The sequence below is a fragment of the Pholcus phalangioides genome, unplaced genomic scaffold (assembly GCF_987345545.1).
Source record: "Pholcus phalangioides strain wild (caught in Gottingen) unplaced genomic scaffold, Ppha-v1.0 ptg000004l_1, whole genome shotgun sequence".
In the NCBI taxonomy this organism is placed as follows: domain Eukaryota; kingdom Metazoa; phylum Arthropoda; class Arachnida; order Araneae; family Pholcidae; genus Pholcus; species Pholcus phalangioides.
The window spans coordinates 21,928,288-21,939,986 of NW_028301597.1; the positions used below are offsets into that span (position 1 = coordinate 21,928,288).

Sequence of the window (11,699 nt, forward strand, 5' to 3'; positions counted from 1 at the left end):
TTTTTGAATTCCCAATATCAAACTGTTTAGTTTCCTGGGTTCATTGCCATCACAACCACAACTGTGACCCTGTGAAACCAAGTCAAATTCTTAAAAAGACTATGTGATCACCTTTAGCCAATAGGTATCTTCAAATAAAAAATATCTTTAGGTGTGGTTTTCAATAATGTCAATCTCTGGTGTGCTTTTCATATATCAGGACCAGTTAGGGAGTTATCCATTAAAGTTTCTTTCTTTTAAAATTAATTGTAAAATGTAGTACAAGTCTATCCCACCACAGAAAGCCTTGGATAAGAGGTGGGAAAATGACAATTTTTAGAGAATGATATTGTCTTTTACATGAAGATCATTTTCTCTTTTTTTTTCTTGATTTAAATTGCTAATTGATTTTGAACCAAAAACTGAATCAAAATAAATTGTGGAAAAATTTAACGTGTAGTTAGTAATTCCAATGTGTACATGTGTATTTTCATTTAATTTGTATATGTTCATGTTATGGTCTCACAATCATTAAAATCATTAATGATACAAAGAAATAAAATGTGAATTAAACTTTCATAAAACTATACAGCAGCTTACTTTCTGCTATAACCATCAGATTTCTGCTCATCATATCTAGCTAATAAATTATGAAGCTCGCTTTGAAGGTTTCCAGACTTTCTTGTTGCCTCTGCAATTTTTTCTGAAAAAAAAAATTTAATCACAATTTATATTTGAAGTATTCATGCTGTAAGCCACTATTACCAACAATTTATTAAATAATGACTACATCCAAGATAAAGAAAAAATATTCAAGTGAGCATTTGTGCAACCAGGTAAACTATTTAAAATTATCACATAAAAGATAACCTTGCCACATTTTATGAAATATAAGGTTTGTCAATCACTTTCATTTTTTTAAGTACTGCATGAAAAATAATAAGTGTTGTTTATTGAATAGATAGAAAATATTACTTGAAAAAAAAAATAGTAAAAAAATTTAGAAATGTTCTTCAGCTAGCGATATTTTGAGCAATAAAAGAACAAAAAGAAATTTTACATGAAATTCATCAGGGATCCCCTTTAACTTTACAAAGCGTGTTTTAATATTTTGAGCTTTACTGGGTAAGAAAAATAAAAATATTCTTCTTCTATGTTCAATACATTGAAATATATGTTCTCAAAGTGAGAAAAAATTTCTGAAACTGTCCAGTTGTACAACAAAACAAAATATAGTGTTGATCAGATGACTGAAAAGTATTCAGTGCGCATATCATTCATTTGCCAGTGCATTTTCCACAACTTCAGCATTGCCCCAAGAAATGCTTGATCGATTTGTAAAGAAAAAATAAAACCGGAAAAGTTAATTTCTTTCTCTTTCGTGCTGAATTAGCTAAAAAACTGAGACCCTTATTCGTTCAGGAATCAGAATTTTGCTAACAAAAACAACAAGTCCTACTGTACTAGAAAAAAGACTGACATGTCAGGTCCTGCAATGATATAACTTAATGATAATAAATATTAATAATGATAATGTCATTAATTGATTACATTGTCAATGGGTAAAAAATCTGATACGTAAAATGGTTTTCTAACGCAACGAAGGTATTGAAAAGTGTAGAAAGTGTGATATGCAAATGCAATTGAAATTATAACGTTTAGAATGTAAATATTTTTTTATCAGTTATTCAACAAGGAACTTTTAGGTAAGTATCCTCTTCTTTAAATTTGAGTGAAAATCGACCATTAAAAATATTTTTTTCGATCGATTTGTGTTTATTGTATGTCAAAATGAGCATTAAAAAGAAAAAAATTCATTAACTTAGTTATTTAATTAATTAGCTACCCTTACATTTACCCCCAAGTCTTGACTTTTAAAACCATTAAAAAATAGGTACACATACATGTACCTCGGCAGCAGAGAGATTAAAAATAAAATTTAATTGTAAAATGTATTTGGAAAACTGAGTTTTTCCATTATATTATTTACCTACACTCATATTTACATTTAAACAAAGACACATGAAAATTGGGATTTTATAGTGAAAATCACCATCTGGTCATTTGGACCAGTATCAGCCCTTCTAGCGTTAACCTGCCTGTTAGGCCTGATGAAAAAATTTTGTTTCCTACATCAGTCTCAAATTATGTAAAAAAATTTTATTTTAAAAAACAAGTTTCATGTCCATAAAAAAACTAGCTAACTTCTTATCAACAATTGCAAATAGACAAACACAAAAATTATAATACAAATGAATTATAAAATTTTAAATTTTAATACCTGAGAAAAATGTGTTTATCTTTCTCAATTCTTTCTCGGAGAAATGAAAAAATTCTTCATCAAAGTTTGTGAAAAACTGTTTTATTTTTCCCGGATCTTCAACTGGAATAGAACATATACAAGTTAATAATATAGTCTAATGGTAAAGTTAATTATTGATTGAAATTTTTTTTAAGAAACTAAGGTAAAAAAAACAACATTAATGTCATGAGCAATAGTATTATTATTCAAGAATAAGAGAATCCGCTGAGGCCACCAGTTTAAACGAATGCCAGAACCTCAACTCACGTTTTTGTTGTTTATTCAGTTATAAATTGAAATATACAGTAAAACCTCACTACAACAATATTCGATACAAAGATAAATCCATCTACAATGATATTTTTGAAATATTTTTGGCATTGCCTTCGGTCTAATGTTAAACTCCTTTCGATGTAACAATGTTCTTCACTACAACAAGCCCCTCTATGACAATATTTTTTGGGAGATATTTTGAAATCTCTTTCTCACCACACAACTATATTTTTCATATTTCACTCAAAAAAACATCATCTTGTATTTTTAAATTCCTCACCAGTGTATGCTTTTTGAGGGTGTTTAATAAAAGCAGTATTTTGACTCCTACCCTCCGAAAGTGTTAACGAAGTTGCTGTGAAACTGTTTTCTGCGTAGTACGCAAAAGTGTTGTGCAAAAAATACTTCACAGGGTGAAACAGCTAACCAAATTTTATTCATCGACTAATCAAGTAGAGTATTTTGGTGTGAATAAATGTTTATATATGCATTTCATGATGGTTCAAATAAGGCAAATTCAGAAGAGATGCCAACAACAGTATATATTTAGCAGAGCCTGATGATAATGACAACTCCTCTTCAACAATATTTTTTCTTGGTCTGCAGAGTGTCGTTATATCAAGATTTCACTGTACATTTATTTAGCTCTAATCTACTATAAAGAAATGCAATCTGATAAAAAAAAAAGGGCTGATTAATCCTTAAATTACACAAGTAATCTCCAGTGCAGAATTTGGGGGGGCTTAGGATGCTTGAGCCCTCCAATAAGTGCTGCATAATCTGGAACAAAGCCTAATAACAGTATATATAGCCCTAATTCATTTTCCCCCACAAAAAAAATAAAATAAATACAAGGCAACCAAGCATTGGGACAGCTAGCATTCAGAGGCATTTTATAATTCCTTGTTCACATTGAAAAACACAAAAGTGAAAAATAATAGAAATCATAATCGCCAAAAACAAAGAATGGTTTCTAACCTTCTGGAGATGGTGATAACTCCATCGCTGTGTACAACATATTTTTCATCTCCTGAGAATAGAAGAAAATTAATAATAAACAATGATGTATTATGAATTTCAAGATGAGCATTAAAAATGAATTTTTCATAAGTGAATTTTCAAAGCGAACATGGTCAGTAAGCTGACCACGCTCATTTAATAATCTTCGAATAATGATCATCAGATTCTTTCTATGACTGCGCTCATGTCCTTGGAATCTACATTTTAGCCTATCTGATTAAACAGGTGAAAAGAAGAATGGTGCTATACTGTTGAATTCAAGAATGTGTTTGCTTCTAAAGATCAAATCAGGGTAAAGTGCAGTGGAATCAACCTAAAATTCTTGTGCTGAACTTCAATGAATTGGTACGTGCCAGAATGTACGTGTATGTGTTGCAGGGTTGGTAAAAAAACCGGGTTTTTTTGGTTTAAACCAGGTTTTTTTGGTTTAAACTGGTTTTTTTGTTTTAAATAGTATTAACATTAAAAACAATGAAATTTCTGAAAAATCATTCAAACTTCCAATAATTAACAAAAATAAAATGTTTACTAATGTAATTAACACAATTCCCATGCTAATTAATCAATAAATATTTATTAAATTTTAACAAAAACCAAATTTTGCCATTTAATTATTTTTTGCTTAACTCAATGGATTACTGTGTGTTTGAAAATTCTTTTAATGTTATTATTAATCATATAATATATAAAGGCTTTTCTCCAGTTACTTTCAGTATACTTAATTACGAAGCTATTTTGCAAAAAGTGGGAAATTTGCTCGCAGAATGGAAACGATAGCCAGTCAAGGCAAAATTATAACTTAATTATAGCATTGCAAGTCCATAATTCACGGAAACATCACAAAAAATGAAGTAATTGAACAAATAACTACAACTTACTCAAAAAATGTTAAATATGTTGTCCACCGCGTGTTCTGGCTACAAGGTTGAAAGCACAAAAATTCTTGTTCAACAGCAGAATCGGAATATGCCATGGTCATAATGTGGATGTGCTTGCAATTCAGCTTTATTAAACCAAACGCGCCCCCTTTCCCCCGTTCATATTCCTGAGGAATGAGGAACTTCTAACATATAGGGAATGTGCTGGAGATTACAATTCATCAAAGTTTGCAATCTGACCACTGTTTATAACATTTTGAGGTACCCCCACAGCCAGTAGTTACAAGGGTTAAGGTGCATCCTGTCAAAATGGGTCTTCAGCAGCTGCTTTGCTGGTATTGCAATGTGCATCTTGATAGAAGTTCTATCCACACACTGATGCTGTGGAAGTGCCGGAATGATGTGGTTGCACAAAATAGATTATACTGCTGGCCAAGTACAGCATCATCTACTTGCACATTTTGCACTTTTTTCTTTTGCGAAAGAAACGTCCATTGCTTCAGGAGTATCCATTCAAATTTTCAAGTCATTCGGATCAGTACTTATTGTATAGTTTTGGAATCAAAACTTAAATTATAATCACCCTGTATATAGCTGATTATTTTTCATAAATCTGTTACTACTATACAGTAGAACCTTGATTAACTGGGCTTAACAGTGTGTGTGTGAAAGTATAAAAAAACAACTATTGAATATTAAGACTGGGAGATATACAGTAGATGTGCTACTTCTTATGGGAATGAAAATGTATGTGAGGTAATGTAACAACTAGTACACTAGTCTTTGTCCTTTAAGGACAGCTGGTGTCTTTATTGGATTATAGGACCACCTGCCCCTAGCATGATGGTGTCACTACTGTAGCTGCTTCTTTGTGAAGGGAAAAAGAAACCCTGTGAGATATGTAATACACCACTACATTTAGATGTGTGATGCAATCCTTATTCATAAATTTGCTAAAGGTAGAGCATCAGAATGTAGCCAAAGGTTAGAAAATGTTGTAAGAATGAGAAGTTTTGGCTTTTATATATAACTTTAAATGACTAAGATACTTCATATGAAAAATATATATATATATTCTGGCCACTTTTATGAGACTTTTTGAAAAAAACCAAAGTGGTTTTTTTAAAAAAACCAGTTGGTTTAAACCAAACAACCCTGATGTGTTGTGAACCTAACGTGAAGTTTATTTCTGTGTAATGCTTGTTCTGCATAGTGCTTCCATCTGCCATCAATTTTTCAAACTACGAGTGAAGTGCAATGATTGTATTGTTGTTGGCCTGTTGCTCTCTCTGGCAAGACTTCTTAACGGGGAGATTGGCTTGCATTCACACTTCAAAATTATGTCTTTGATAGAAAATATCCACAATGTGATGAGGACAAATAAGCAATTTATAACACACCTAGGTGTTATAAATTGTTATTTGTCCCCATCACATTGTGGATATTTTCTATAGTTTTGGGCAAAGTGATTCTTCTGATCCATATCCTCCATATTCCTCTGCAGAACTTCTAAAATTGGTACATGTTGGAATGTATCTGCATGTAGTGAACTTTCTGTGAAGTTTGTTTCTGTGTAATGTTTGTTATGTGTAGTGCTGTCATCTGCCATCAATTTTTATAACTATGCATGAAGTATGATTGAATAGTGTACCATTGTAGGGCTGTTGCTCTCTATGGCGAGACTTTTTAACAGGGAGATCTGCTCACATTTGTGACTAAAGTTGGGAACCACAGAAAACCAACTTGGCCAACCACCACTGTGACAATAGTGGAATTCGAACCCAGGTCCTCGCAATGTGATTTCCTTGATACTAGATGATTCCAAAAATCTCTCTTGGAAGTAAATAAAACAACAATCAGCCAAGGTCTGCTAGGCCCACCTACAACTCGTATTGTGGGTGGCCGATTGTTTTTTTGACTTCAAAGAAAAAATTTGAAACTAGCTAGTTGATAGGCTGTGATCAAGTATATATGTTCACATTCCGCAACACAAATATTCTGGGTTGATTTCACTGCACTTTAGCCAAATTCAATCTCTTGTAGATTGAATTTGACAGTATTAGCACATTCTTCGTTTTATCTCTCATACCTCAAACGGAACTTTTATAGAGTACTTAGGCCTATCAATTATGGAGCCCGCAAGTTTTTACAGAACTTCTCACTTATCTCTAATTCAGATGCTAGCGAGTTTTAGCAAATTTTTAAATTTAATATTTTATGGGTAGATGACATTACTGTATTGTCTAATCGGTTGTCCATCTGTCATGTGTATTGCCTGTTTCATTGTTTTTTGTCACCAGCTTGGGTCATATCTTTTCTTTCTTTTGCAAATGTTCTTGCTTTTCTTTACAATGAAAATTTGGGATTTACTCCAGAAAATAATGTTATTTTTGCCAGTGTGCGATATCACATCCAAACTCAAAAATTCATGTGAATTTGAGTTATATATATATAATTCCATACTCTCAAAACATTTTTTTCCTCTACAAACTAGTAATATTGGCATTCCTGTAGTTGCAAAACTAGCCGCTAAGCAGCAAAAGTTTCGTTCTTGTAGACAGCCTTTTGTACTGAAAAAATAAAATTTATTTTCATTATTCTGCAATTTCAGATTTTTTCGAGTTGTGACATTATTCTTGCCAGTGTGTGATATGTCTTTCAGAATAAAAATATTCTAGCTAATGAACATTTTGGGACATTTATCACTTGTCGAACAATATAATGGTCAATCATGGCTGTATAAAGAATCTGCAGGTTGATACATAGTTTCCTGAATGTTGAATCCAGTTTCTGATGATAGTGTAGTACCTTTTACTTTGGGATAAAAAAAAAAAATAAAGCCAGCACCATTTTGAGTACACAAAGGAAACTCATCAACATCCGAGTTTAAATTTTTTGACCATATGACTGATAAATACCATTCAATGCATAATACAAAGCCCATCCAGAAAGTAAGTACCGTTTGAGCATTAAAAAAAATACAACAAATTTTTTCCAAATTATTTTATTACTGAAAAACTCAACACACTTTAATCACACAAAATATCACACACTTAATCACACAAAATATCACACACTTAATCACACTCAACATATTCACTGTGCACATCGAGACATGTCATATCTTGGCACAAACTGTAATGTACTCCCTTCATAGAATCCAACCGCCTGCGACTTGAACCAATTCTTGAACGTTTGCTTTGATCTTATGACCACTTTCAAACTTTTGGTTGACAAGAAATTGCTCCAGACAAATGAAAATCACTTGTCACTAAGTGCAGACTATATGTAGTGACCAAAAAGTTCCCAGTGATAACGACTTAAGCATTTTACATGTGTGGTATATGGTCGAGTGTTGTTTTGCACGAACACAATACCGGAAATGCATGCCTTTTGCTCTGCATCACACATTATAGCTTCTTCAGTGTCACACATTATAGCTTTTTCAGTGTCTCACATTAAGCTGCTGCATTGATTGTTGTGCCACATTTCATAAAGTCAACCAATAAATTTCACGAGTGTCTGTAAAAACAGTGCATATGATTCTTTTTTTTTCCATGTGAGAGGTGGTTTTGCTTTCTCGAAATTCTTTCACATTCAAAAACCTAACCACTGCTCAACTGACAGGCCAATTGATTGTTTTAAATTTGATTACAGACAAGCAATGACTTTAAAAGTGAACAAAAAGAAACAAAATGGTTTGACTACTTTGTCCTCAAGTAGGAGGAAGTAATTACGCATGCAGAATTTTCCCTGCTCCAAGATGCGTGGGAGATATGCATACACGATACTTACTTTCTGGTTGAGCTTCACATATTAGAATAAAAATTTACCTTAGAGGCTATTATGCCTCATTATCTACCATTAAAGTGAGACCTCTATAACAGGCCCTGCTAATGAACAACTCCCGTTAATAAACACTTTTTAAGTCTATGAAACAGGACCTCAATGTATTTCACTATACATTAACTGTACCCCCATAAGCAGACAAAAATTTCAGTCCCTTGGTGTTCGTTATCAAGCGATTCCACTGTAATATGTTGCCAAAGTTATGATGAACTGTGATCTAGCAATTTTAACCATATGCAATGCCAAGAAATGGGATTGGATTTTGGATTTTAAATTTGCTGGTGCAAGGACCACACAAAATGTGAGCATTGAATAGTGAAACTGTTTAACTGAGAAACACAACTGTATAACTGACATATACAGCCGATCTTGCTTATAGGATTCCCACTCAGAACGTTTCCCCACTTAGTATGTCTTATTTTGGTGGTCCAAACTCTAAAATTCCCATTAGGACTTCCCGTTTAAAGTGTTTTCCTACTTACAAGGTTACTTATGACAATTAGTTTTTTGAAAAGCATTATAAGCGGGATCCACTGTAATATAAATTATAACTTTATAAACCTTTTGAGATAACTTCCTATTCGAGAAATTTACCGCAAAAGGTTTCGAATGTTCATGTGATACACTCAAGACTTAAACAAGGGTGGTCTAACAAAAGTTTTGCGGACACAGAATTGCACTCATCAAGATTGGGAAGCAATAATTAAGAATTCGCTGTCACTATAACAATTGCTAACAAATTGCAAAAGCTGAACATTAAACTGAAATATTCATTTACATACAAAAGCGTACAGAGTTGAAAAAGCACGTATGAATAACAGGCACGATAACGAAAATGACAACATCGCAAATTTTACCTCATATTGGATGTATTGTTTACGCCACTCCGGCGTAATATGTGCAGCCAAATGTTCGGCAAACTTCATTTTCTCTCTCGATCAAATTATAAAGTATAGATTATAATTGAACGGGTTGACATGGGAGCAATTCGTGCGCGGGAACAAGTACGTGCACATGCTCTACTCCTCATGATGCAGCAGCATGACACTATAATGACGAGCGCAGAGATCAACACAGATGCGCTCCTACGAGGGAAAAAAAATATTATCGTTTCTTTTTCTGCAAGAGTGATTTTTTTTCCTTGTTTTGGTGCAAAGATGATTTCAAGCTTGGGCTATATCGAGCGCGTCTTGCACAACCCAACCACAGGGGGGTGCACGAGAACTTCTTGAACGAAAAAAAAAGGGGCACACAAACAACATAATCAATGTTTGTTGTTATGTTTTGTTTGGCTTTGATTCTACTCTACTAAAAGGAACTAGGGAAAAAACCGCACATACGACTATTATCGTAAACCGAGCTTCAAATAAGAATATAATCGTAAGTGCAACATGAAGCGCGCGACTTTTTCATAAATCTATAATCTTATCTTATAATAATTCTTATAGTCTACTTATCAGTTACGTAACTATTACGCTTAGGATAAGTGATACGTATATCTGCGATTAAAATGGTGTGTTTGGCTTGATCCGGCTTTCGTTAGCTTGGCGACGACCTGAGCTATGGAGAGGATGAGATAAACTACTTCTTTTCTAAACCACGCATACACCTCGTCCATATTCCTCTGCGGAACTTCTAACGATTAGGTATACGTTGGAATGTGCGTGTTGTGTGAACCTAACGTGAAGTTTGTATCTGTGTAATGCTTGTGTGTAGTGCTACTACTGAACCACACATGCACTTCGTCCATATTCCGCTGCGGAACCTCTAACGAATTGGTACATGCGGGAGTGTACGTGTAGTGAAACCTGACGTGAGGTTTGTTTCTGTGTAATGCTTGTTATGTGTAGTACTGCCATCTGCAATCAATTTTTTTTCATTTATGAGTTAAGTGTAATTATTGAGTAATTTATCGTTGTAGGCCTGTCGCTCTCTGTGGCGAGCCTTTTTAACGGGAAGATCTCACATTCATTCGCACCTTGAAAAGTTGGGAACCAACTTCAGCCGAACCACCACTGTATTGACGGGGGTGGGGGACGGGGGGTTGAAATATACTGCATGAAGTTAATATTTAATTGAAAGAAGTTGAGGAAATTGAATTTAAGGATTCTTCTTTAATATTCATTCCGATGCATTGAACGTCTGATTAAAGTGGCATTCAAGCAGTGGAACTCGCATCGCGAGGATCCACAGGTTCGAACTCCGTTGGCGGCACAACGTGCCGTAACGAGGCAGGTGCACCTGCATAGGGCCCACTTGAAAGGAGGGCCAATCTGGGGCCTGAATGCAAATTCTTGCACGGGAATTGCTAGTTACGGCACTGGGCACAATCGTGATCGGCTCGGAAGTTGGTTTTCTACAGTTTTAAACAGGGCCGCAACTAGACGCCTGATGGTCACCCAGGGTAAGTGCGAACTTTGGCGCCCCCTTGTAATGTTAAAGGAGAGGTTTGGGAATGTAATTTGCACCCCCTCTTGTCCAGCGTCCGGGGCGCAATACCAGCGTGCTCCCCCTGGTTTTACAACTTCAAGATACGCATGTTTGTCGCTTTTATTTGATTTCTCTCACTACACCTCACACTACCGGGGCGGGGATTAGGCTGTTGAGCCCCCCCCCCCCATTAATTAATGAATATACGATGCAACGCATCACTCCCAGTTCTACATGAGGGCCGGATTAGGCCCACTACATATTAACTTACCACTTTCAGGCCACGAAATTGGCTGGCTTCTGCATTACAGGCAGAAATGATCCCTCCTTTTGCCCGTGTCTCAAAAACACTACAAAAGGCGCGCCCCCCCCCAAAAAAATTTCATATTTGCCCAAAGCCCGGCATTTGCTGGGGAAGGTGAATTCTGTCAAAGCCCTTGACTTTTGTTTGTTCCCTATCTTCAAGCTTTTGCTTTGTTAAGTCATTTAAATAAAGCATTTTTATTCCATTTTGCAGCCCCTAAAATTTAGCGTCCCGGTGCGGCTGCGTTCTTCGAACTGGCCCAAATCCGGCCCTGAGAAGACCGCGAATACGAAAACCACGAGTCACTCCCCGCTCCCCCCCCCCAAAATGCCACATCATTTTTTAAATGAAATAGTTTGCGTCTGCTGAAAATCCGAAGAAAGCATAAAAGGTATAGGAATGCCAAACTTGCCGTCAGTGGTGCTCGTCTTTTGATAGTGGCTACTACAACAGCACCTTCTAGAGCAAGAAGATATTGGCTGCAAGCAGTGCTCGCGAGTAGAAAAGGGTTGAAGACCTCCGATCTAGGGGTCTTCAATGCTGAAATAAGAGGCTTTTATGGAGGCGGGATATCTAGTCATTGCCATTTGAAGGGTTAATGAACATCCGGATACACCAATTTTTCGGAAACGATTTTTATTTCAAAATATGGAAGCCAGATGGC

At 35.1% G+C, this 11,699-nt stretch overlaps 1 protein-coding gene across 1 annotated transcript in view; it reads right to left on the reverse strand.

Annotated features, from left to right (window-relative positions):
- The window catches only part of LOC149086753 (solute carrier family 53 member 1), a 29,014-nt gene extending 19,349 nt beyond the window's left edge, over positions 1-9,665 (reverse strand). Inside the window, exons 1-4 of the mRNA XM_089231115.1 lie at positions 9,159-9,665; positions 3,533-3,584; positions 2,261-2,362; positions 580-682 (exon numbers count right to left, since the gene is read on the reverse strand). Of these exons, the coding sequence (XP_089087241.1) occupies positions 580-682; positions 2,261-2,362; positions 3,533-3,584; positions 9,159-9,227 (326 nt within the window). The 5' untranslated portion in view covers positions 9,228-9,665. The remainder of the gene's footprint in view (positions 1-579; positions 683-2,260; positions 2,363-3,532; positions 3,585-9,158) is intronic.
- Positions 9,666-11,699: the final 2,034 nt, after the last annotated feature.